The following is a 27,123-nucleotide window of genomic DNA, read 5'->3' as shown; positions in this document are numbered from 1 at the left end:
AACGGAGTTAAGAGCAGTATATTCCATTTTTAATTACCCAGCCGCACAGTAGTCCTCTATTTTGGAAGTCAAGAGAGACAAGTTTATTTTGGGGTCCATGTGCTAAAAAACGAGTGCAAAGCTGTGCAAGCACACGTGGGATTTGAGTTAGGTGTCTTTTTGTTGGGGAGGAAGGAATTTCTATTGAGTCATTTTCTCCTTATAGAGGCCGCAGCATAACTCTTTTGGGACGTTGTTGGTGTGTTAATATGACAAAGATAGCAGTACTTGAAAGATAGAAAGAGCATTTGAATGTCACGTAAGGCTGGTTTAGCTTTTCTCATCTTGTACTATGTTTCTTAACCTAAACAAAACTTTGCAGTGACCCATCTTATGGGCTGAGGTCTTTTAAGGAGGTTCAGACAAAGTTTTGAGCTCCTGCCACGTGTCACGGACTGCTTTCAGTGCTGGAGGGACATCTCCGAAGAAGACAAATCTGACCCTTGCCCTCATGGAGCTTACAGTCTAGTTGCACAGGACAGGCATATTCAGTATGTAAACATACACACGGTATATAAGGCATGATCAATGCTAAAAAAGACATTACAAAGGTCTCTGAGAGAAAAGGAGCTCTCCGTGTTGGTGTGGTTGGCTTTTCAGAGTATTATGGTGATCTGTCAAATTGACAGTGCCCTTGTAGGGCCCTTCAGAGGAAGGGAGATCTTCATATAGGTGGCCGTGTTTGAACTACTGAGTTTTCAGATGAATACCTCAAGTCCTGGGGGAAGGGGCTGTGACTTGCCTATGGTCATCTAGCTGGCCAGCAGCTGAGCCGACACCAGCTCTTGGCCTCTGGACTTTTGGTCTCTATCAAGAGTCTATGGAGCTTACTTATCACTGGGGTTCCTTTACTTAGGAAGGGGCCCCGAAGAAGTTGTCTTGCCCATCCTGCTTTGAGGCAGGAGCCCATCTAAGCACCCCAGATACCTGGGAACTTGGGCTGTTTTAGAGACTTACGTGATTCCATTACCGGGTCCCCACCCACTCCTTGAGTCCACCTCAATCATTTAGAAGTGCTTTCTTTCTGACTTTTAAAGCCCATTTCCTCTTGTTCTGCCTTTAGTGGTAATGCCAGACAGAGACCATCCTCCTCCTTGTGAGTTCCCCTTATCAGTTAGGAAACTGTTCTACTGAATTGTCCCTTAGCCTTCTCTTTTCCAGAAGAATCAACAGCGTTTCCTTTGTACTCACTACTCCTGTCTCTTCTTGGTGTCAGAGAATTCCAGGTTGAAGACATGGAGACCAGTTCTAAATCATGGAAGATCTTAATTCTCATTTAATCCTCACAAAAATTCCTAGGAGGTAGTGAGTTTTCTCACTCTCTACAGATCCAAGAACAGGGCCAGAGAGGCCAAGTGACAGTTCAAGGCCGCTCAGTCAAAGGTGTTTCACACACATGGGTTCGTGTGAGACACTCTTGGTTTGCATCTTTGGCCAGTTCCATGCCTACATAACACTCTAAGATCTAGCTTTACTAAAGTTCCAGCCTAGTGCATTAGAACGAATCAAGGTCTCTGCTAAAGTTGAGCTCTTCTAGGAGTTGAGGTGTGGGGTATATCTGGCTGGTAACCAGCGGATTGGTCCCCAACAAGGCTCTTGGCCCTGTGTGGGCCTCAGTTGTGAGGATGATGGATGATTGGGCAGTCGATATTCCTTGAGCATCTGCTGTGTGTAGCACTGATCTCAGTGCTGGGGGTGCAACAATGAAGATAACAAAGACCCTGCCCCTGTAGAGCTGACATTGTGGTTATGGCACGTGTCTACTTAGGAACGTGCCTAGCACATAGTAAGTGCTCAATCAATGGTAGTTCTTGGTTTTTACTAACATTTCTAAAGCGAGGGGGTTGGATTTAGATAATTCCTGTGTTCATTCTGGCTCTAAAATTTTATGATTTGATGGTAACATTTCATGTTTTCTCAAACCAGAGTGCAAGCTGTTTAAAGATAGGGATGGTCTCTTCTGCCTTCCTTTTCATCCCCACTGCCCCCCAAATTGTGGCAACAACTTCCCACTGGGCTCCCTGTCTGCCCCACCCCTCTTTATGGTCTAACCTGGTGGCATACTTTGGATCATACATGCTGCTGGAGATTCCCCCTTCCCCCCAGTTAAGGCAGAACTCCTTGGCCCTGCACTAAAGGCCTACTTCTCATCTTCCTCAGGCATTCCTAACCTAGCTAGTTAGACTCCCACTTTCCTAATCTGGGGAGGGCTTTTCACTGTCTTTCCCTTTCCTCAGTCCTGGTTGTCCTCTGTTGAATTCCTGCCCACCCATCAAGGTGCACCTTGCTTCCACCTCTCTCAGGAAGCCATCCCCAGCCATTCTAGCTAGAAACGTTCTCTCTCCATCTTCTGAATTTCCTATACCAGGTCACTCATAATCTGCCTCTTTTTCTAGAAGAACTTTCAAAATATGTTGAAGGCAGCCTTTGTATTAGGAAGCAGAAGGAAAGGTTGAGTGAGAGCCAGATGAATCAGTGCCATGCCCACCAGTTCTAGCTCTGTGATCCGAGGCAGGCTGCTGTACTTTGGGGGTCATCAAGGGCCTCATCTGTGAAATGGGCACAGTGTTCCTTCTCCCGCAGGTGGCTGTGAGGATTAAATGAGAGGACTTTGTAAAGGTGTGCCCTCCTTGTGCGCCCATGGTACACTGTGTCTACCTTCCTCATGGTACCCCGAACACATACATTATTGTGACCTGCCCCCACAACCACAGGTACCAGGAGACCAGAGACTGTGCCTGCATATTCCCAGAGTCCAGCACAATGCTGGACACATAGTAAGTGAATAGGAGATTGGTGAACACGTGCAGATGACTGATTGATGACCTTTGATGAGTCTCATTGGCCAGCCCCAAAGTTATCTTTATGGACCAGCTGCAGTAGCCTGATAGAATATGTTCTCTCCTGAACCTTCCCTTCTTCTCCAGTTGATTTCTTTGCTGTTGGCTTAGGCTTGGTGGGCCCAATAGAGTATGCCAGGGTCTTTGTACTTGAGGCCTCTTGCAACTTCAGGCTTTAACAGGCTCTTCTGCAGCCCACTGACCCACTGTGGCCCCTTCCCCTGGAAGAGGCCATCCCCTCACCCCCCACCCTCCACCCCATCCCTCGCTGGTGACACAGAAGAATGCGGCCCAGCAGGAGATAGGCACACTGGTTGTTCTGGGAGGAGATCAAGAGGGCGGCCGAAAGTGGGGAGCCAGAGGCCCCTGAAACAAAAGGGCCGGAGACACCAAGAGGAGGGGCCTGGGCCTTCCTTTGAAACAGCTGTGCTGCTCACTTTAATCCCTCAGGCTTTAGCCAGCTCTGGAAGGAGGAAGCCCTGGGTGGGGAGGGGCAGGGTGGAGGCTCAGCTCACAGGTGGGATGGGAGTCTAAACATCATTTTGAACTTTGGTGTCCTGTCTGCCTTACTCACATGTGTTGAAGTAACAATGCCACACACCAGTCCTCTAGGGTGTTTTCATCTCTAAACTCCAGTGGCAGGCCCCAGACAGGAGTTTGGATGCTCAACAGGTCTTGGGCCCTGAAATTGTATTCCTAAATTCACTCATGGACACACCTTCTCTCCAGAGTTTTGTCTGGTTTTGGATCCTTGCAGATGGATGGTTTTGATTTTTGAAGGCAGTCTGAGTCATTGGGGGTGGGGGTGGGAGTGATCTGATGAGGTCAGCAGGCCATCAGTACAGGCTTGGATGTGGGGAGAAGAAAGACACTTCATCTCCACCAACTTGCTCCCCTTGCTCACTCCATAGCCCGCTCCCAGAGCAGAGTCCATTCCTCTGTGTAAATGTGTATTTAGGACTTGGTAGGATGCCCTGGAGTGCTCTGTCCCCTGGCAGGTCTGCCTTTGGGGACAGAGGAACCCAGCCTGCTTTCTCCCTATCCTCTGTACGGATGAGTTAGTGGCTCAACCAGCTCCACGTTTGGGGCCCCTGCTTTCTGCCCAGATGGACACCTGGAGCTGACATCAGGTTGGCATTGAGCAGAATGGGGGTTGATGCACTCACTTGTCATGAGGTCATCTGTTAACTTGGGTTCCCAGTGAGGCTCAATGACCACTCCACTCTCTTGCTTTTCCGGCAGGTCCTTCAAGAGGAGCGATTCCGTTAATCCGTACCACCTAGGTTCCGGCTATGTCTTTGCGCCTGCCACCAGTGCCAATGACAGTGAGATCTCCAGTGACGCACTAACTGATGATTCCATGTCCATGACGGACAGTAGCGTGTAAGTATTCTGGGATCCCCAGCATGTACATGGTTGGGAGTGAGAACCACCAGGTCAGCTGTGCAGAATCGTCAGCCATTCTTACCTGGCTATGCAAACCCCAGCTGTGCATCTGTGGACATTTGTTTGGTGGGAGGGGAGTGTTACGGTGGTGTGGTGGTGGTTAAAGGGGGTGGCATGGTAGTCTGGGTGGTGTTAAGCTTACAGCCTTGGAATGAAAGTTGGATGATGCCTTAACAGAAGAAAACTAACTTAACAGAAGAAAACTTCTGCTTAAAGTAGAAGGTTAAGGTGATTCTCTATAGATTCCTTGAGTTAAAAAAAAAATGTATTGGTTGTTGTTTTTGCGTGCTTTCCTTGTGGCCAGAATTGCTTGGCTGGTCTTCATCTCAGGTATTTCATAGGTGCAGGACCAACAGGTGGGAGACAGGGTGGCATTAGAAGGATTTATGTTGAGTTCATTGATTTTAGAGGAAAAGTCATATTTGAAGGTAGGGGTCAGGAAGCCAGAGCTCTCTACAGGGTGACTGTGTGTGTGTGATGGTCCCACATAGATACCTTCAAATGGACATTGTTTAATTCAGTAAGTGTTGGGCGCCTACTGTGTCAGGCACTGGGGACCCAAAGTAGGGCTTCCTGCTTATAGTGGCACTCATTGACATATCTTCTCTCAAAGGAGTGTCTAGTCTTGGATCTTTTGCAGATGGATGGATTTGATTTTTGGAGGCAATCTGAGTCCTTTTGGTGGGGGGTCTGATAAGGTCAGCAGGCAATCAGGTGGGGTCATGCTCTGAATTTGGGTCACTTGAAGTCAAGCTGTGTCGATTTCCTTGTGGGTGGAGAACAGCGGTTTTCTGTGGTGGGTGGCTTGGTGTACCTTTCTCTTGCCATCCTTTGAGATTCTGATTCTGGACAGCTGTGGTTGGACATGGGCAAGACTCCTCAAGGGCTTCTCACACAACACCCAGCTGAGAACCACTGTTCTAGAAGTGGTCTTTGAGGGCTTTTCCACAAATGCTTTGAAATAGGAGTTTCACCTCTCATGGGTACAATTTTGAAAGAGAAGCCCAACCTGTGTCAAGGAAAGCCGAGCTGAATCGCTTTCAGCATTGTTCATCCGGGAAGCTTAGAGGGGATAAGAGGGTAGCAGGCTCCTTTGAAATTCCCTTGAACACACCTGTGTCAAGTTCTGGTATTCTTATTTAGAGTTTGTTCGTTTTCCGTTCCTAAAACCGGACCATCTGTTCTTCCAGTTTGTTTGAAATTATCAGGTTTCTATTGGCCAATGTCCTATTGCTTGGCTTGTGGTGTGGAACCAGTTGGAAGGAAAATCCATGAGGTTTGGGACTCTACTCTCGATTTTCTGTGTGACCTTTATTGTGTTACCTCAAATTCCCCTCTTAGTAAAGGGAGAGAGAGCCTTAAAGTGAAAAGGGTCAGTTTTAATAAAGCATTTGGGCATTAGCGAAAATAGAGTAAGATTGCACATCTTTCATCCAGTATAGAAACGTGTGAAGGGTTCCACAGAAGTGGGTTTTCCGTATTGATTGAATTCTATTTAAATATCCATACTTGGACGTATTTCTGGAAATAACAAATGTGTGGCTCTGTTTGAATTAAATACCGGTAGGCAAGGCATAATTTGTTCCTTGGTGATCCAAACAATATCAAGATTTGTTTTTATACTGTACTGTAGGATTGTCTCATAGGTTACATAGGGCCGTTTGTCTCTATGCATATTGGTGTCCCTCCTTTTTAAAATGGTTTTTCTTTTTCCTTTGTGTCATTCTGCCCACTGTCATTTTCTGCTACTGTCTGTGCTTGCTTCTAGCAGTATCACTCCTTCAGCTTTTATTTATTTGCGGATTGCGTGCAAGTCTTAGCATTGTGTGTAAAATAGGAGTAAGTTGGATTTGAGTGAGGACATTGAGTGAAGCTCCTAAATGTAGTTTACTTAAGACTGCAAGGCTTCTATTTAATTTTCTTAGAGACTATTGTTGGCTTGCTTCCTGGCCCTTGGCTGTATTTCAGTCCCCATCATGGAGGTGTTATTCTGGGTTCATGATGAGAAATTTGGGTGTAGTCCCCATACATGTTCTTTTTTGAGACTCACAAGACCCAGTTAGAAAGGCACGCAGTTATTGGTGATTTTTTTACAGATGAGGAAGTAAGGCCCAATGGATCCATAGCTATCCATGCCAGACAGAAGCCAGACCCAGGTCCTCTGCGTTCTAGATCAGGCCAGACATGGTCCCCTGCCCGTTGCCTGTCACTGTCGCCAAGCATGAACATTTTCAACATAAGATATGTTCTTAGAATTAGTTGGTAATGAGAGACCTTTGACCCATTGAGGATTTCTTTTATTTTTATCGATTAGTGTTCAGATTGCTTTCTTTTTTAATGGGTTGGTGGGAGCAGTTCACTCCCTCACCCCCATTCACCCATCTTCTTTAAAGCTCACAAGCCCCTACGCTCTCTCCCCCCTTGGCTGAAGGGCTTTGTGGACTTTTGAAGCCCTGGGAAGCCACTTGGAGGGCTCAGAAAGGTTACCTTTGCAAGTCAACTATTTTAGGTAGCAAGGGTTGGAGTGTGGGCCAGTAAGATCCACTCTGATACAGACAGAAAAGGACAAATCCCTCAGTTAGCAACTTTCTCTTTGTGGCTAGAAAGATACCCTTGCGTCCCAAGGTGGCAGAGCCTCTGGTTGTTGTGAGCCCCTCCACGGAGTAGCTGTCTTGGGTTGATGATGGGTAAGGACCCAGGCTTGGGGACCTGAGTGCTCATGTGTTCTCACTATCTCAGGCTCAGCCAGTCTCCCCAGCAGTGCTGGATGGCTCTCAGCCCTCTCCCAGCCAAGTGGGCAGATGTGGCCGTTCCAGTTGTACCCATTTGGGCATGTTGATACCCACTTGGAGCCCATTTCTCATCAGTGTGCCATCATCCTCTCTTGAGAGCTGGTTGCCCAGGTCCGTTTGCCACATGCTGCCTGTAGTGGAGGACAAAAGAGTCTCAGAAGGAGAGCCCACCTGCTGGGGTGCGCACTTGGGCTGGGATGTCCCCGTGGGTCTCAAGCTGCCATCCAGGGTTGGGCACAGGGAGTCCTCGGCACCCCCCTACTCTCTCACCCAACACACTTGGTATGAGCTAAAAGCTCAGGGTCGTGCGAGGTGCTTTCTAGCCGGCTGGCCCTGAGAGTGTATGATCTGCCCAGTGTCGGGCAGGTCACCTGGGATTCCCAGGGCTGGGATTAGACCCTCTCTTCAGAGCACTGCCAACTGAGGGCCTTGCACAGATGAGCACATGGAGCGAGAAAGAAAGTGTGTGGGGGATGAAAAGCTGAGCTGAATCGCTTTCAGCCCATTGTTCATCCGGGAAGCTTAGAGGGGATAAGAGGGTAGCAGGCCCCTTTGAAATTTCCTTGAACAAGTGAATAGGAGCGCCCCATAAAGCATGAAAAGACCCTGGCTGTTTCTTCTCTGTCACAATGGGCCGAGGGCTGGGAGGGGGGCTGGGAGGGGCTGGGGAGTGGGGCTGCTGGGAGCTGGGGTGGGGGGCGGGAGAGGGGGTCACAGGCGGCCTTCAATAGACTCCAGAAGGTTTGAGTTCATTAGACACAAGCCCAGGGAAGCAATCATCTCATTGGCGACAGAACCAATTAAGTCTCGGGCCTTCGCAAGAGGCCTGGTAGAAGTTGGGGCAGGACCTACCCGCACTTGGCTCTCCTTCAGCGGGGCCTCGATTTACAGACGGGCAGGGACTTATCGTTTCCTTCTCCCAAAGCCCACTGCTGACTTCTGTTTCCCTGTGAAGTAACAGGCCCTGTTAAAGATGGCTGGGGATTTGGGCCTCCATGTTGTTGGCCTCAGAGAAGGCGGTTTTACGAGCCTGATAGTCTGCAACCTGCATTCTCGGCAGGCAGAGCTTTTTAATGTTTTTAGAGTTAACTTCCAGACTCCCAGCAAAGCCTTAAATCCCAGTCCTTGGAGTGCTGGGGGCGGTGGGATTGCAGGACCATTGCAGGGCCTCAGGCTTAGGAGGATAAAGCTGGGCGCCTGAAAACGTCAGAAGAAGCTGGTCTGTGCCACCCAAATGTAGCTTTGCTGGTTAAAGGTGGCCAGAGCCACAAAAGCAAAATCCGTGGTGGGTAGAGGCTGCCCCCCTTTTCTCTCTGCACTGAGTTGCCCTCTCTTTTTTTTTATCTCATAGTTTTAAAAACAGCTTTATTGAGATATCATTGACATACAGTAAACTGCGTATGTTTAAAGAGTACAATTTGACAGATGCATACACCCATTGGAAACCCTGGTGGCACAGTGGTAAGAGCTCAGCTGCTAACCAAAAGGTTGGGAGTTCGAACCCACCAGCTGCTCCTTGGAAACCCTGTGGGACAGTTCTACTCTGTCCTATAGGATTGCTATGAGTCGGAATCGACTCGACAGCAGTGGGTTCGGTTTTTTGGTTTATACACCCATGACACCATCACCGCAAGCAAGATAATAAATAGACCTGTCACCTCCAAAAGTTTTTTACTGCTTGGTGATTCCTCCCCTCCAACTACTGTTCCTCCTTCTGTCACTACCGAGTAGCTCTTATACTCAGGAGCAGCTCGGTGTGTGGGTGGCTTCTGCTCTGCATGTCCCCAAATCGGCACAAGATCATTTCCTCGCGTTTCACGCAGGCAGGCGGCCCAGACAGTTTTATTTATTTATTTTTATTGCCTCATATCTCATTTATGGATCTACTCTGGACACTAGGGAATGCACCCGAGTGAACTTCAGATATCACCTTATCGTACAAACCCGGCTTTTGATGTCGGTGTGGTCCGAGGCCGCCTTTGGAGTGGTTGCCAAATGAAGGTGCCAGTGGCCGCATGTGCACGTGGGTCTGCGATTTTCAAAGCTGGCCGAAAACGGCGCTCAGGTCCGGCACGGTGGAGTCAAAAGGCTAAGCTAATTGCCTCTGCTTACATGGCAGCTAACTGGAGTCCACACTTCAAAATCAGTGCTCCCCAGAAACAGCTGAGCCGGCAGTGGGCTCATTAGTTAAAATGTTTATAATTAAAGGAGACTGTTTAGGGGCAGAGACGCTGGTACTCTTCAGGCCAGTTTTGAGCAACCAAGAAACTTATCATAGACTGAGAGCTTGTAAAAGAAGAGGGCCTGGGAATGAAGGGCTCTTTTGGAAGAAGATTCTTGACTTGGGGGAATTAAAGGTACTTTTCTTCAAGGCGCCTGTGGAGCCTTTGCAAGTTGAAATCTCCCTGTTCTGCTCTAGTGACAAGTTGCCTGCAGTTGGGTCCTTCACCTGCTCTGGTGTCATAGTATGTTGGGGAAGGGTGCTTATAAAACCATTTACTCTTCCTGTCTTCATCTGGCGGGAACTGGCTTGACCCTTGGTGTCTGCCTGGGAAGAAAGTCAGGTGAAAAGAGCCAAGGCTACTGGTGGGAACTCCAGGGTAAGTCTTGGAGGCAGACTCTTTGGGGACTCTTGAAGCCCTGTTTGTTTCATGGTGGGGTCCAATGGGTGTTTGACTCCTGTCCCCCAAGGTTGTCAAGAAGAGACCTAGAGGGAGAGCCATCCACTCTTAGTAAGCCAGGAGAAGGGAGTGGGTATTGTCTTGCAGGCCTGGGGCAGCAGAAGTTGGTTACGCCAGCTTGAGAACCCAATCTTTGGAAACTTCCACCCCTACCCCACAAGGGATACCAGGTGAGAGATAGGGAGACATTCAGTGTGCCTTGGGAACTATGTGGAATGCCCCATAAGCAGAGTGTGAAGTGGTGGTGGAAGACTTTCCAGAGCCATCCCCCAAATTTCCCATTCATTCCTTCAGAGTGTCTGGTGCCTCCTTGGGGTTTAGGAAGTGGTACGCCAAGTTCAGCAGGAAGGCTGGCTCTAGCTGGGCTGGGAGGGGATGTGGTAGAATGAGTGGGCATCTTGAGACAATGAGGGTCATGAGTGTAGGTTGTAGGTGTAAAGATATTGGTTCTGGAGTCTGACATTGGCTTCGATTTGAATCCTGGATCTAACTGCAACTGACTGTGTCTTCAGGCAAGTTAACGAGCCTTTCTGGTCACTGTAAAATGTAGTTAATTAGGATGCTTGCGAGAATTAGATTGGATTATACATCAAGGCCTAGGGCACTGCCTGACCCACAGAAGGAACTCGATAAATGGAAATTGCAATTTCTTGGAACTGTTTGCTTCAGGTGGGATTTGCTGCTAGTCATGTGAGAGCCCAGTGGGGCCATTTTCTCCTGTGGTGGGTAAACCATCCCCCGATGGATATGTTGAGTTTTGATAAATAAACTTCATGGGGCTCAGCAAGTTGCCAGGACTTAGAACTTTTTATCCTACCTCACCTTCAAAGGCCAGGGCAAGTGGCAGGCCTCTGTGACCAGGAGCCTGACTGGGAGAATTGTTTCTTAGGCCAACTGGTCAACCTCTAACCCTTCCCACAGGATACACTGTCTCTACTCCCTACTCTGACTGCTCTGGGGTAGGACCTTATGCTTTATATGTAAATTCTTGCTGTAGATAGCGATCTGCTCTATCCCCTGCACCTGTCAATAGCATTATCTTTTACATTCTTTCTTAGTCAAGATTTGGCTAGGCTAATGTAGATTGGTTGGTTGATCTGCTGTGATTGGCATTGTCCTCACCGTGGCCCTCTCTCTGATGTAGGCCAGCAGACTTCCAGAAATTGTAGTCATTTAGAATTCTAGAGCATCACAGATAAAGAGCTAGAGGTCAACCAGTTACCCCTGGCTGCTCCCTAGGTATTTTTAGGCACTGCTAATTTCCACCCACTGCTGATGAGCCAAAGGTGTTTGTCTTCCTTCCACTCTATTTCCCATACAACTCCCACCATATGATGACCAGAAACCTGGGAAAGGGAGAATAGCCAAACACCTGATACCAGTATTGACAGCCTCTGAGTATGATTCCTCATAGACATGGTGTGACCATAATGGCTCTTGAAACGCTGAGGTTTTTGTAGATAAGTGGCCAACGGAAGGGATATCGATGGGAACACGGTCACGTCTTTGACCATTTGACTGCTTTCAAGAATGAAGTTCTTAAAAACCAAAAATGGTGGCAACTCCAGGTCATGCTTCTAGTAAAGACTAGGTGAAGTGGCAGCTTTTTTTAAACCTCTTTCACTTTTGCTAATTTTTATTTTTTCATGAAGATGAAGGACATAGGAGCCCATACTTCCTTCAGGTCTTTGTTCAAATGTCACCTTCTCAGTGAGGACATCACTGACCACCCTGTTTAAAATTGCAAGCCCACCCCAACGTGGTTCTTTCTCCCCCTTTCCTGCTGTGTATTTTGTCAGAGTACTTATTACCACCTTCTAGCATACAGTAAGGAGCCCTGGTGGTGCAACAGTTAAGCAGTCTGCTGCTAACTGAAAGATTAGCAGTGCGAACCTACCCAGTGGCTCCACGAGAGAAACACCTGGCGATCTACTTCCGTAAAGATTACAACCTTGGAAACCCTATGGCGCAGTTCTACTCTGTCACACGGGGTCACTACGAGTCGAAATCGACTTGATGCCACCTAACAACAATAACAACAAAACATACTGTATATTTTGCTTATTGCCGGTGATACCCCTCAGAATGTAACCTTCACGAGGGTATATGTCTGCCCCTTTTCTCCATTTGTTCACTGCTCTCTGGCCCAGCGCCTAAAGCAGGGTGTGGCACTTAACTAAAAACCAAACCAAACCCATTGCTGTCGAGTCAATTCCGACTCCCAGTGACCCTACAGGAGAGAGTGGAACTGCCCCATGGGTTTTCCAATGAGTGGCTGGTGGATTCGAACTGCTGACCTTTTTGGTTAGCAGCCGAGCTCTTAACCACTATGCCACCAGGGCTCTGAATGAATTGTACAGAATGCAGATGGTGGGGAGCATGGGTCTTTGAGAATCGAATGGTTGGGGGGGGGTAGGGTGTGGCGCTGAGAGAAGGAAGGAGCCAGAGATACCCTTGTGATAACTTATAAAAGGAAACATGGAAGTAGCTTGGAGACTGATGATTGGAGAATTCCGCATACCTCCCTATGCCTGGTTTAGCTCTCTGGGTTTGGTTTTGAACCCTACAACCTTTTGTGCTGGTACTCTCTACAAGGACCTGATTCCCCAATTTGGGGGAGTACATCAGTGGTAGTAACAGACCATTGGGAGAACTAAAAGGGCCTTAGAGTCTCCTGTTTGAGGAACCAGTAAAATAGGGGAGCCATTACTCTGGGTCTCTGGGTGGTGCAAATGGTTTCCACTCGACTACTAACCTAAAGGTTGGTGATTGAAACTCACCCAGCGATGCTGTAAGAAAGGCCTGGTGATCTGCTTCCGTGAGATTACAGCCAAAAAAACCCTATGGAGCACAGTTCTACTCTGTACACACAGGGTTGCCATTAGTGGGAATCAACTTGACGACAATAGATTCAGTTTACTTTTTTGATTTTTACTGTCTGGGCTGGTTAGAGTATAACCCAGTTCTGAGCCTAGGATGTGGAGAGATGAGCTTATCAACTCTTCCCAAGCTGACGTTCCTGCATCTGAGAGGGAGCCATGTTTTGGGAGATGACTGATGGTTTTAAATTTGGTTTGGCAGTTTGCCCTTGGATCAAGTGCTCCTGGCGGAAAGGATGGTGGCACCTGGTGACGTGCAGTGTGCTCTCGCGGAAGCACAGCCCACCCATGGCAGGGTCTCGGGGGCACGTGCATCAGCCAGTTGCTGAAAGCACTCTAGTGAGCCTGCGGGTTCTCTTCTGTTTTCCCTTAGAGATGGAATCCCTCCATACCGCGTGGGGAGTAAGAAACAGCTCCAGAGAGAAATGCATCGCAGTGTGAAGGCCAATGGCCAAGTGTCTCTACCTCATTTCCCGGTGAGTATTGGGCTGGCGTGGGAGGTGGTTGTTTGCAACCATGTTGAGTCAGGAAGAAAAGGGGGTAGGAAGGGGGAGGTCCTGGGAAGGTAGGAGAAGCAAACAGTATGAGGGTCGCCTAGGGAAAAGGGAGGGAAGGGTAGGACTGGGCAGAGGGCATTAGTGGTTGGTTGGGGCATGAATTTGAGCAGAGTGATGTGGTTATGAGTCTCAAGATGACCTGTTTGACCCCTCAAGTTTTCTCAATTCAAAAAAGAAAATTTTCTATGAGAAAGACACCAAAGCACTCTTTCCTGGAAACCAAGAAATGTTGGGAGACACGCCATGCTTCTCTCGAGCATGGTCTGCTCATTGGTACAGATTTCACTAGAATGGAAGTCCCATGAGGGCAGGGGATTTTGTCTATTTTGTTAACATCTGTATCCGTAGAAACAGTGCCTGACACATCGTAGGTGTTCAGTGAATACTTGTTAAATGAATGAATGATGAGGCTAGAGAGTTATGCCCTAGGACATCTGCTTCTTGTGTCTTCCACACGGCTCAGGCATTTCAGTTGTCCACTTACATATCTACTTGACCATTTCTGCTGCTGATCCTGAAAGGCAGCTGCTCTGTCTTGTCTGTTTCCATCCCTAGAACTTGGCATAGTACCTGCTGTTGAGTCTTAGTTATCTAGTGCTGCTGTAATAGAAATACAAGTGGATGGCTTTAACAAATGAAAATTTATTTTCTCACAGTTTTGGAGGCTAGAAGTGCAAAATCAGAGCACCAGCTCTAGGGGAAGGCTTTCTCTCTCTGATGGCTCTGGAGGAAGGTCCTTGTCTCTTCAGCTTCTTCTTCCTTGTTCTTTGGAGATCTCCATGTGTCTTGGCATCTGTCTTATCCCATTTCTCCTCTGGTGGCTTGCTTGTTTAGTCTTTGTATCTCAAAAGAGATTGACTCAAGACACACCCTGCACTAATCCTGCCTCATTAATATAGCAGAGACAACCCATTCCCAAATGGGATTATAACCACAAGCATAGAGGTTGGGATTTACAACGTGTATTTTTGGGGGACACAATTCCATCCATAACAGTGCTTAATACATACTGAATGAGAGAAGTGTCTGCAAGTGAGGGTCACGTGAGTGGCTTCTGCCTGTGGTTGAGAGGAGAGGCAGGCTTACTGGGTGTCTTAGTCATCTAGTGCTGCTATAACAGAAATACCACAAGTGGATATCTTTAACAAGGAGAAGTTTATTCTCTCATAGTGCAGGAGGCTAGAGGTCTGAATTCAGGGTGCCGGCTCCAGGGGAAGGCTTTCTCTTCTCTGTCAGCTCTGGAGGAAGGTCCTTGTCATTGGTCTTCCCTTGGTCTGGGAGCATCTTGGCACAGGAACCTCAGGTCCAAAGGATGTGCTGTGTTCCTGGCACTGCTTTCTTGGTATGAGGTCCCCATGTCTTTCTGCTTGCTTCTGTCTTCTGTATCTCAAAAGAGATTGGCTTAAGACACTATCTAATCTTGTAGACCTCATCAATATAACTGCCACTAATCCATCTTATTACATCATAGTGATAGGATTTACAACACATAGGGAGGATTTATAACACATAGGGAATTCTCATCAGATGTCAGAATGGTAGACAGTCATACAATACTGGGACTCATGGCCTAGCCAAGTTGATGACATTTTGGGGGGACACAGTTCAGTCCATGACACTGGGGAAGGACTTCTCTGGGAGGGACACAATTCAGTCCATGACACTGGGGGAGGACTTCTCTGGGACTGCCCTTTTTCTCTCCTTGTCCTCAAGGGCTGGCAGCATGTGGTCTCTGTACCCTAGAGCTTCCCTGTCTACATTTCCATTTCAGGAGCTCTGAGATCCAGGCTTCAGGGACGCTTTTATTCAGATATTCAGAGACGGGGAGAGACCACCCAGTTTAAAGCAGGCATCTCTGCTTATGAATTCCTGTCCGCCGGCTTCAGAAAATCCAATTGACCTGTCTAGCACTTAGAAAATTAACACATCGAATCACAAAAGTCTATGTGGCATTAGAGTGGATGCTGCTGGAATAATTTCTCTCTGGTTCCTTGCACAGACAAGAACAGACTTACCTGTCTTATTTTTTTTTGAATTGAGAAAACTAAGATTGCTTTTCTGGACCCTCTAGCAGCCTCCCCCAATAAAACAACCCCCCAAAATGCACCAGTATTGATGATATATTGGGGTTGGGTTTTTTTTTTGGACTGAGGTGTGTGTATGAATGTATTTATAAAGAAAAGTCCCATCACCCAAGCTTGTAAATTAGATGATTTTGTCCTGGGGTGTGCAAATCAACTTTCTCCACAAGGCAGCGCTTTGATCAGGGCCTGATCAGCTGGCCTGTGTGAGAACGACCCTTTCTGACACCTTCTTGCCCCCTCACATATTTTTGCTGCTACGTGGTTGCTGGGGTGAGCCTGGCTGGGCTAAAGGCGGCCTTAGCAGGTTGGCCTTCTGCTCCCCCACTCCCACCCCAAAAAGTAGGGCCAGGTGAGAGAGGGAACTGAGGAAGAAGGAGGTCACACAACTGAGGAGGTGGAGGCTGGGGTGGGGCGAGATGACAGGAAAAGGACCAAAAGGCGGGTGGCAGGGGTTCTCTCTGTTTGCTGCTTTTGGCACACGTGCCCAGTGCCTTTTTATATTCTGTACTTGATTTGGAGATGTTCCCTTTTCCCTTGATAGAGCAGCTTTAGGCAGCCAAGCTCAGCAGTGTTCTGCTACTAGCCTGCAGCGGCTTTCTTCATTTTCTGTACAAAGAGATGGGGAGGAGGGGCGGAGGAGAGCAAGTGAGATCTAGGACAGCGTTGAGACAACACCACCTCAAAGGTGCGCAGTGTGCGGCCGGGAAATAAATTACCGCTTCTCCTCTGATCCCCAGCCGTCCGACTCTATTTTTTTTCCTTTTCCTCCCCCCCGCTTCCCTTCCAATCTTATTTTTTTTAATTTCCAACTCCCTTTCTGTTTAGACTCTACTTTTTATTCCTTGAGTTGGTCTCTTGCTCCCCTCCCCACATTGGAGGGCTGCCTTTTTTTTTTTTTTTTGATGTTTGACAACAGTCTTTGAAGATTTTCGTCTTCAGAGTAGCTACTGATGGGCTGGTTGTACTACACAGAGAACACGCCGGGCCCCTCGGAGTGCGACCAACTGTTCCTGCCCAAGGCGAATGCTGGTGGGGACCATGGCTCTCCATGAGGCCATGGTGCCGCCACATAAAAATCCTGAGCAGCCCCGGCCGCCTTGCCAGCCGCCTTCTATCCGAACATGGGGACGCGGCCAGCGGCATGGGGCCCGGGAAGCTAGGGCGAGGCCACCGTCGCCGCTTCCGTGCCCTGGGCCTGCTAAATGTGGCTCGTCCCTGTCTTCCCTGCATCCTGTAGAGAACCCATCGCCTGCCCAAGGAGATGACCCCCGTGGAACCCGCCATCTTTGCGGCTGACCTGATCTCCAGGCTGGAGAAGCTGAAGCTGGAGCTGGAGAGTCGCCACAGCTTGGAGGAGCGGCTGCAGCAAATCAGAGAGGTAGTGCTGGGCCGCCACCTTCACTCTCGGGCCAGGGCATGTAGGGAGTGTCCACCTCTGGACGGGCTACCCACCGGGTGAGGGGTTTCTAGAGCAGAGGGGCTGGGTGGTCCCCTCTTGTTCACTGGTCACTTCCTCCCCTTGCAGGATGAAGAGAAGGAGGGGTCCGAGCTGGCGCTGAGCTCACGGGAGGGGGGCCCCCCACAGCACCCACTTTCCCTCCTGCCCTCCGGCAGCTATGAGGAAGACCCGCAGACCATTCTCGATGACCACCTGTCGAGGGTTCTCAAGACCCCCGGCTGCCAGTCGCCGGGCATGGGCCGCTACAGCCCCCGCTCCCGCTCCCCCGACCACCACCACCAGCACCACTCCCTCCTCCCGCCCGGGAGCAAGTTGCCCCCTTCAGCAGCCACGCTGGCCGGCTGCCCCCTGCTGGGGGGCAGGGGCTTTGTGGCCAAGCAGACGACAAAGCATGTCCACCACCACTATATCCACCACCACGCTGGGCCTAAGAGCAAGGAGGAGATCGAGGCGGAGGCAGCACAGAGGGTGCGCTGCCTCTGCCCCGGGGGCCCCGAGTATTACTGCTATGCCAGGTGCAAGAGCCACCCCAAGGTGCTGGAGCCGATGCTGGGGGAGCCGTTTGGGTGAGTGTCGGCAGATCCTGCCGCCCCAGTTTGGGCTTCTCCCAGCCAGTGCCCTGGGCAGGTCTGAGGTGGGTCAGGGGTCACAGGCATTTAGCTTCTAGGAGGGAGGCAGAGGGCAGGGCAGGGTGGGGGAGGAGGGTGGCAGGTGCATCCCCCCACTCACCAAGCGTCCCATTTGAGGAGTGCCGAGATTTAACGGGGTCTCTGGGTTGGTGTGGTTCTTGGTTCCCCACAGCGGCAGCAGAGGCAGTACCTTGCCCAAACGGAGTGGGAAAGGCATGGAGCCAGGCCTGGCCCTGTCCACCAGGGAAGGAGGGGCCCCAGGTGGGGCTGGGGCACCGCAGCTTCCCCGGGAGGAAGGAGACAGGTCGCAGGATGTCTGGCAGTGGATGCTGGAGAGCGAGCGGCAGAGCAAGCCCAAGCCCCATAGGTAAACACCCGCCCGCCCCTCCACCCGCTGTGGCCACCGTGTGGGTCAGCACAGTCAATACTGAAGTATCATGGGGACGGCTATTTCTGCAGCCGGCTGAAAACAAATGTGACTGTTTGCCCCTGCCATCTTAATATTAGATGTTGGATGGAGTAGACCACAAAAATGTCATGTTTTGGCAATAGCCCTTGCTCGTGTGGTGGTAGAGCTATTTTTTTTTTTTTTCTCTCTCTGAGAGCAGAATAGAGAAGTTTCTATTGAAGTCACATTTTCCAGTTTTGCTAACCCAATTTCTTTCTTTCTGCTTTCTCTTCATTCCTTGTTCAGTGCCCAAAGCATAAAAAAGGCCTACCCTGGGGAGTCTGCCCGTGTAGCTTCTGGTGAGCGAGCCGGCCGGCACCATCTGTGGGGGGCCAGCAATGGGCACCCCCGCACCATCCCCCGGGCCCACCCGTTCACCCAGGACCCTGCCATGCCTCCCCTGACACCACCCAACACCCTGGCACAGCTGGAGGAGGCCTGCCGCAGGTTGGCTGAGGTGTCAAAGCCCCCAAAGCAGCGGTAAGTGGATGGGGGACGGCCCAAGACTGAATTCAGAGTTTAAGGCGGTGGTTGGGTTTGGAGGCAGAGACCTGGCCTATTCTTCATGGGACCAAAGCAAACCAAACGCCATCGAGTCGAATCTGACTTACGGAGACCACATGTGTTATAGAGTAGAACTGCTCCATAGGGTTTTCCTGGCTAATTTTTACGGAAGCAGATTGCCAGGCCTTTCTTACATGGTGCCACTGGGTGGGTTTGAACCATCAACCTTTAGGTTAGTAGTGAAGTGCAAACCATTTGCACCACCCAGGGACTGAGCTGTGCTCCATAAGGTGTTCAAGTGGCTGATTTTTTGGAAGTAGATCACCAGGCCTTTCTTCCAAGGTGCCTCTGGGTGGACTCGAACCAACGTTTTGGTTAGCAACTGAGCGCATTAACTATTTGTACCACCCAGGGCCTTCTCCTAATGAGAAAGACCCTGAACCCTTGTTGGGGAGGAGGAATTGCCTAAGATTTTCCCTTCCAGCCTCCAGACATTGTTTCCTTTAGCTGTGTTTGTTTCATTGGAGTGAACCAGGATCCGTTCAGGCAGGTCATGCCTAGAAATAGGAGAATAAATTCTGCCAATTCCTTACCGAGTTTTCTTCCTGTCCCAATCATTTAAAGCCAGTTAGATGCGTGTATGAGGAAACCATACCTGGTGGGGAATGCCGACCCTTTAGCATTTGTCTGGGCTGGGAGTATCCTGTCCTGGGTGTCCAGAGGTGGTTTAGGATGGCCCTTCCCAAGATGTCTTCCAGGCCTCCTGTTGTTGGGTGCCATCAAGTCAATTCCAACTCCTAGAAACCCCATGTGACAGAGTAGAACTGCCATATAGGGTTTCTAGGCTGTAATGTTTACAGGAGCAGATCCCCAGGTCTTTCCTCTTGCAGAGCCGCTTGGTGGGTTTGAACCATTAATCTTTAAGTTAGTAGTTGAGTGCTTAACTGTTGGCGCCACCAGGGCTCCTCTAGGCCTCCTGGACCCATGTTAACACAAGGCCTTGATTGGGTCCCACCAAGGTTGGAAGTTGAGTCTGTGTGTCTTCAGGACCCCCGAAAGCGACTTCCTGTCTGCTCCCTGATTGCCTTGGGGGAACTGTTCAACCCCTCGCCCTGGCTGTGTCCTTAGGTGCTGTGCAGCCAGTCAGCAGAGGGACAGAAGCCACTCGGCCCCTGGGCAGGCAGGAGCCACACCTTTCTCCACTCCAGCCCTGGCTCCCGAAGAGTGAGTGTCCTTACCTGGCTCTCCCAACATCTGCCAAGCGGGTCGCATTCCAGGGCATGAAACATCTGGAGTTGTGTTCTTTTGAAACTTTTTTTTTTTTTGGTCTATAAAACCACCTCTTGATGTTAACATGAGTGACAACAAACAGGAACACAGGTGTTGCCATAAATAGGAATCATTCAAAACCTACATCGTGCGTCATGACTTACGCACAAGTTTCCCTCCTGGGTGGGATGGATGGGCCTAGCGTCCCTGGGCACACTGTAGTCTTAGGCTGGGCTGTGAAGCCCTTAGCAGGTGGGCAGAGAGGACTCTAAGCAGGGGTGGAAGAGTTGTACCTGTCACCTTGCCAGTCAGCGGTCCTGGAAACCTATTGTGCACACCTGAGCGGGAAGGTGATTTCCACCATTGCAGACACAGGGAGGACACTCTTGGTTTTTTGCCTGGAGAGAAGAAGGACTGCCCTCCCGAGTTGTATTGTTTCTCTGTGGAGATTTATTCTCTTGTAAAGCGGACAGAGAAGACCGGCTTCGTTTAATTACGGGATGGTGCATTGAAACAAATCTGCACCAGAGATCTAAAAATGGTCTAAATAATTAAAGTTTTCTTTCTTTGCCTTTTCATCTTGAGCAACGAGCAATGTTTGAAGTCCTGGCTAAGCCACCTCCCTGGGCCCTTTTGTTTTAATTGGTTGACCTTAAGTCCACCAGCTGTCTTGGCCAACAGCTTTTTTTTTTTTTTTTTTAAGCCACTGTACAAAAACGTGAACAGATGGGGAAGTGGAAATCACTGTGGACTAACCCCAGTGAGGTCTGGGCATTCCGAGTTCTTGGCATCCCTGGAGGTGCTCTGGGCTCATCCCTGCATTATTCCTGGTTTGGGTGGGATGTGTGCCCCATTGGTGCTAATCTGAAAGGCTGCTCCAGGCCCCCACTTGGTGGTAGATGGTGTCGATTTGTACAACCAAAAGGGAGTTGTTCCTTCCTGCACACCCCATGCAGTTGATGTGGGGGTGGCCTGTGTGCCTGCCAGAATGGCTGCCTCAGTTTCTCTGAGTCTCCAGGTGCCTGCCCCCTTCTCGTGTGTGTGCTTGCCCATGGCTTTAAAATGCTGAACATGTTGCCTGTTGTCTTATTTCCAGTCACAAAGAGCCAAAGAAACTGGCGGGTGTCTACCCGCTCCAGGCCAGTGAGCTGGTTGTCACTTACTTTTTCTGTGGAGAAGAAATTCCGTACAGGAGGATGCTGAAGGCCCAGAGCTTGACCCTGGGCCACTTCAAAGAGCAGCTCAGCAAAAAGGGAAATTATCGGTAAGAGTCCTGCGGCTTCTTTCTTCTCCAGAGTGTGTTTGCTCAGGACCGAGAGCCAGAGTGAGGAGCACCTCCCCTGACCTGACCGGACCTGGGAGTGGCTTGGGAGGGGCAAGGGGGCTGGGGGAGGACGCTGGAGTGGGCTGGGCCGCTTGGCATCTTTTCTCATTTCGTCTCTCCCCTCCCCACTGACAGAAATAACACAGCAGCAAGGAGGCTGCTGGGGGTTAGGAGGGCAGGTTCTGTGGGGCCCTGGCCTGGACTTTTCCACCAGGTGAACACGACTTTGAGGAAGAAGAGAGCAATCTGCTTTGTAAGAAGGAGAGCTGGGCTTGGGCCATTTTATGGGAGCACTTTCTAAAAGAGGAGGGAGTGTGTGTGTGTGAGAGAGAGAGGTGGACAGACAGACGGAGCACTTAGGAGGGAGGAGCTGAAAGCACTGCTCTCCTTCTGGCCTAGGCCTGGGAGAGACTCCCCACACTGAAGGTGCCAGGAAGGGCAGAGACCAATCCTTAGAAACCTGGGCAGTGCTTCCTTGCTCAGCCTTTCTGCCTGAAGGACCACCTCACTGTTTGGCTCTGTTTACGGGTCATTTGAAGCAGAGATGCTGTTTTATTCTTAACAAAGGAGGGGCAGGACCTGTGGGTGGGCACGGGTTGAATAGGGCTGGCCACTGTCCCAGCCTGGGCCCCACTGCCTTCCCCTCCCTGCTGGAGCCTGAGGCAGAGGGCTCTTTCCCTCCCCTGAGAGTGTAGACACCCACACTGGCTTGCAGGCCCAGCGAGAGGAGCTGACCAGACAAGGCCCAGCCCTGGCCATTTCTCCTCCTCTTTCCCGTTAGTGAGGGGCAGGTGATTACTACATCTCAGTCTGTCCAGAGACCACCTGCCTCTTCTCAGTGGCCTTCATCCCACTGGAAAATGTGGATTCTGCCCCAGTGCTATTTCCGGTGCAGGGCTGGGACTAGGGTGAGGCCAGTGGGGCGCCCAAAAAGAAAACCAAACCCATTGCCATTGAGTCGGTGACCCCATGTGCTATAGAGTAGAACTGCTCCATAGGGTTTTCTTGGCCGTAATCTTTACAGAAGCAGATTGCCAGGCTTTTCTTATGTGGTGCTGCTGGGTGGGTTTGAACCGTCAACCTTTAGGTTAGTAGTAGAGCTCAAACTGTTGGCACCACCAGGGACCTTAGTGGGTGCCCAGGGCACATAATTCAAGGTAGCACTGACTCTCAGGCTCCTGCAAGTGCAGGTTGGCACCTGAGACCGAGGGCCTCCTTAAATTGTGCCCTGGGCACCCTGCTGGCCTCACCCTTGTCTGGCCTGTGCAGAACCACAGTATGCGCCCAAAAGGTGCCCAGCCATCCCTGCCTCCCGAGCTGGGGTCAGCGTGTGTGTGTATAGAACTCCTGAATGAGCAACCCGGCAGGTGGCAGGTGGGCCCCGGCTCCCTCCAGGACACAGGCCCTGAGACCCTGTCTCTTCCAGGGCAGGCCCTTCGCAGCCAGGAAGGCTGCCTTCATCTTGGAATTTATTTGGGCAGAGGCCAAAAGCACTGGCTGCAGTGGTGGCGGAGGGGGGCGGGGGGCGCTGGGGCCGGGCCCTGTCCGTGGTTGACAGGCAGGGCGTGGCACCGTGCTCAGATCTTTCCCTTCTCCACCTGGGCTGAGAGGATTCCCAGATGTATCAAAGGGATGGGAAAGAGGCCTGGCTGCTGCTTTTTATCTGAACAGATACAAGGTGATACTCATTCCCCACGTGTGGCCCTCCAGGGGTTCATGTTGCTCTCAGCTGTGACTTGCTGGACTCTGAGTGGAACTGCAGGTGACCTTCAGGGGAGAAGGGCCACGGAGCAGAGGGTGCTGGAGGCTGCAGGGACGGTGCCTCGCCCAGCAGCTCCGGCCACGTGTGGCTCCGAGTTTTTTCCTAAGGCTCACTGAAGCAGCCCGGCTTCGAGGCCCTGGCCTCCCGTTTAATGCACGAACACCGGCACAAATGGTCCCTCTCAGATTTTTCCCTGATTGGATCAGATTGTGGCCACGGCCCTGCCAGCTACCTTATCTCTGCTCTGTGGGGTCAGAGCTGGACTCCGGGCCCTCCTGGGGACATGGGGGCTCAGGGGTGGTGCTCAAACATCTCAACCCTCTCTCCCCCCATAAAAAGCCCCTCGTGCGGAGTTGGGGGCGGACCTGGGCCGTGTTGAGTAATCTGAACGTGGCAGAGGTTCAAAATGAGAACATTTGCCTCCAGACATGCCAGACGCTGTTGGTGCCAGATGTCAGAAGAAAGCAAAGTTTGCCACATAAAGCCTGTTGCAGTGGAAAAGCCAGTTTCTTGGAGAAAAAGAGGGCAGCACAGGGCGTTTGAAGTCTTGGGGGTGGGGCGGAGGGAATGCTGCTGCTCTGCTCTCTGAAAGGAGGTTGCAATTATGTAAAAGGTCATTGCGTGTTTGCTCCGCGCAATGCTGTAAAAGACCACATTGGTTAAGCCCCAGAGGGGTTGGAGTTGGGGGCTCAAGGGCACAGCTGAGGGCGGGGTCAGGATTTGAGCCTCTTTGGAAACTGGCTTTTTCCACTGTCCTGGGTCTCCTGTGCCACAGTGCCCCTCCCCAATTGTTCACCGTCTTGGGCTCCCCCAAGCGTTTTGATCCCCTTAATATGAAATGTTTTCATCACTGGCCCGTCAGAGCTGCGATGTCCATCCCTGGTGCCTTCATTCGCTGGGAATGCTAAAAGCAAAGTACCTTGACTAAACCCAGCTGTTTCACTTTATTTAGCCTTATCTCCTATGAAAGAATTTGGCTTGCATTCATTGAAGAGGAAAAGAAATTTAGCTCTAACCAAGGGGAATTTTTTTTTTTTTTTTAAGAGTAAAGGCAAAAACAAAAAAGTCTAACCCCAAAACAATTAAATTTTTTAGAGATGTTCCTGTCTTCCCCAGGGGACTTCGACCTTGCCCCTGTGAGTGGCCTTTATTGGCTGAAAATGACAGCTTGCCAGGAGCAAGTTTAATCCATCTGAGGGGTCCCCTTGCTGGGGATGGAGACAGAAGGGGCTCTCGCTTGGGAGGCGGATGGGAGTGGGCCTGACCCGAGAGGACAGCAGTGACTCTCCGGAGAGACTGGTCATTTATGCCCATGCAATTAAACAGCCTTAGAAGAAAGGACACTGGGGTGGGGTAACAGGAACCTTTAATCAAGGGGCATAATAGAAGGGCCCTTGGTGTTTGACCCTCAAAGGGTAGGATGGGAGAGGCAGGAGGGAATCGGGGGAAGGGGGGTGCTGGCTGCTCAACCCTGGGCAGCAGGACTGGGCTGGCCTGGCTCTGCCAGTGGCAGCGTGTCCCACAGCTGTGCTGGAGACCTTAGGAAGTATTGCAGCTAGGCGCTGGAGGGTGGGAAGGATGAGAGGAGGTGTCCCGCAGACTGATAACGCGGGCTCAAAGTCTGGCTGAACCTGTAGCCCTGAGTCTGGGGCCGCCACCCCTACCCCGTCTGCTGCTACAAGTGAGCGAGAGGCATGCTTGGCCCTTCCTTTCCCATACCCCCATCCTGTTGTTGGGTGCTGTCAAGTCTGACTTGTAGCAACCCCATGTGGCAGAGTAGAACGGCCCCATAGGGCTTCCTAGGTTGTGATCTTCACGGGAGCAGATCGCCAGGTCTTTCTCCTGTGGAGTCACTGGGTGGGTTTGAACTTCCAACCTCTTAGTTGGCAGCCGAGCGCTTAACAGTTGCACCACCAGGGCTCCTTACCCTCATCTTATACCCATAAAAAGGGAAAGAAACAGCTCTACTCTGCAAAGTATCCTTTCCACAATGTGGGTGCATCCGCCGGCAGCAGCAATTCCAGGCTGAAGGCTGCAGACCCAGAGTAGTTTGCAGTTGGAAGGCCTGCGTTGGGCTGCTTCTCCCAGCAGGCCTTGCTGTTCTCCCGAGCGCACAGGACCTTCCTGTTCTGTGCTGCTGGGCCAGCCCCAGTTGCCATCTTCAATCAAATGCGGGCAAAGATTTGCATGTATGCGCCGTCGCAGATTAAGATGTCTCAGTCTTCAATGTTGGCATACTTTTCTTTTAAACCATGCAGAACATGCACCTTTACCCAGAAAGCTCTTTTGGTTTTTCTTTTAAGGTATTATTTCAAAAAAGCAAGCGACGAGTTTGCCTGTGGAGCGGTGTTTGAGGAGATCTGGGATGACGACACGGTGCTCCCCATGTATGAAGGGAGGATTCTGGGGAAGGTGGAGAGGATCGATTGAGCCCTTCGGGTCTGGCTTTGGGGAACTATCGAATCCAAGCCCGCCTGACCTGTCTTGGACATGAGCTACAGTGACAAAACACTTTGAAGGAAAATTAAACCAATGAAGAAGACAAAGTCTGGGGAAGAATTGGCCACTGGGCCTTTGGGAGGGTGGGGGGAGGTTGGTTTTCATTATTCATGAGCTGGGTACTGAGATAAGAAAAGCCTGAACTATTTATTAAAAACATGACCACTCTTGGCTGTTGAAGATGCTGACTGTATTTGAGAGACTTCCACACATAATATATGCCTTCCTAGGGAACTGAAATTCGTAAACTAAGAGAAACTGTGTATAGCTTACCTGAACAGGAATCCTTCCTGATATTTATTGAACAATTGATTCCCCCACCCCCAGTTTATGGATATGCTGCTTAAAACACGGAAGGGGGAGAGAGGAAGTTTTAGTTGTTCTATCTAAACTGAGGAGTTGAGCTAGGAGTGCATTAATAATTTTGCCATTCGAAGAGAAACTATGCTTTGTCCTGCATTTTCTCCAAGTGAAGATAGACTTTTTAAAAATGGTGCCCTGCCATTTACACACACAGAAATTGGTGCATATTTTGTCTGTGCTGCTCTATTTTGTCAAAAAGGTCTTGAGGGTTGACCGTGTTGCAACATCAGCGCTGTTTTGGGATGTCATATTTGATGGGATAATCCATCGTGGTGGGGAGGGGGGACTTACATTGGCTCCCTAGATTTACGCTGTTTCTGGGGCTCCACGTCTTGTAGCTCACCCCAGGCCTACAGCCTGATGCCTGAGGCTTGCTGGAGCCACTGCCTTGTGGTTCAGTCTTGTGCTTTTATTGAAATACCAGTTCCTTTTTTTTTTTTTTTTAAATTTGTTTTTGGACCATAGCCATTCAGGAAAGTAGCCTCCTCCCCTGCAGAGAAGTGAACAATTATGAGAAGACCTAGCAGCACCCTTCACCCCCCCTGCACCCCAACACCTTCATTTTGATGTTCAGGTTTTTGTGTTAAGTTAATCTGTACATTCTGTTTGCCATTGTTATCTTGTACTATACGTCTGTATATATCGTACGGCAAAAGAGTATTAATCCACTATCTCTAGTGCTTGACCTTAAATCAGTACAGTACCTGTACCTGCACGGTGGTCCATGCCGTGAGTCGCCCTATATTGAGGGCTCAAGCTTCCCTTGTTTTTTGAAAGGGGTTTATGTATAAATATATTTTATGCCTTTTTATTATAAGTCTTGTACTCAATGACTTTTGCCATGGCATTTTGTTCTACTTATACTGTAAATTATGCATTATAAAGAGTTCATTTAAGGAAAATTACTTGGTACAATAATTATTGTAATTAAGAGATGTAGCCTTTATTAAAATTTTATATTTTTAAAAAAAAAAACAACCTAGCCTCATCTTTAAATCTTGGGGGTGAGAGTGGCCCTTCATATGTGTGAACACCTGTGCTCGGTTTCCCACTCTGTTTGAGCCTGTTTCTGACCTTGAGTCCTGTCTGATCTGGGCCTGCCCTGAGCTTTCCTAAGTCTTTTTTTTTTTGGAATCACCTGGCTACTGATGGAAGACTCTTGTGACAGAGCAGACTCTAGGCAATAATTCCTTTGATGTCCTCCTTCCTCTATCACCTACCTTCAGCCTCTTCCTCCCAGGACAGGTGTCTTATGCTGGGTTCTCTAGAGAAGCAAAACCAGTGAAGTGTGTATATATGTATATATATAGAGAGATTTATCTCAGGGGAATGGTTCATGCAGTTGAGGAGACTGGCAAGTCCCAAGTCCATGGGTGAGGAGTCAGGCTGAAGGGTTGTCCTCACGTAGCTGCAGAGACTGACAAACCTAAGATCTGCAGGTCAGACTGCAGGTCACTGGCTCCCAGGCTGTGGAAGCTGAGAAATCTAAGATAGGCAGGTAAAAATACAGGCTGCTGGCTGAAGTCCAAATAACCGGAGGTCAGATGA

The 27,123-nt window shown here is 49.9% G+C and overlaps 1 protein-coding gene across 1 annotated transcript in view; it reads left to right on the top strand.

Moving 5' to 3' along the window:
- Window positions 1–26,539, top strand: part of AXIN2 (axin 2) — a 34,712-nt gene extending 8,173 nt beyond the window's left edge. The window contains exons 3-11 of the mRNA XM_004374195.1: window positions 4,122–4,262; window positions 13,051–13,153; window positions 16,556–16,696; window positions 16,844–17,343; window positions 17,579–17,773; window positions 18,101–18,334; window positions 19,487–19,582; window positions 20,724–20,891; window positions 25,017–26,539. Of these exons, the coding sequence (XP_004374252.1) occupies window positions 4,122–4,262; window positions 13,051–13,153; window positions 16,556–16,696; window positions 16,844–17,343; window positions 17,579–17,773; window positions 18,101–18,334; window positions 19,487–19,582; window positions 20,724–20,891; window positions 25,017–25,143 (1,705 nt within the window). The 3' untranslated portion in view covers window positions 25,144–26,539. The remainder of the gene's footprint in view (window positions 1–4,121; window positions 4,263–13,050; window positions 13,154–16,555; window positions 16,697–16,843; window positions 17,344–17,578; window positions 17,774–18,100; window positions 18,335–19,486; window positions 19,583–20,723; window positions 20,892–25,016) is intronic.
- Window positions 26,540–27,123: the final 584 nt, after the last annotated feature.

This window comes from Trichechus manatus, unplaced genomic scaffold (assembly GCF_000243295.1).
Source record: "Trichechus manatus latirostris isolate Lorelei unplaced genomic scaffold, TriManLat1.0 scaffold00028, whole genome shotgun sequence".
NCBI classification, from domain to species: Eukaryota; Metazoa; Chordata; class Mammalia; order Sirenia; family Trichechidae; genus Trichechus; species Trichechus manatus.
This window is presented reverse-complemented; position numbering and strand designations above follow the sequence as displayed.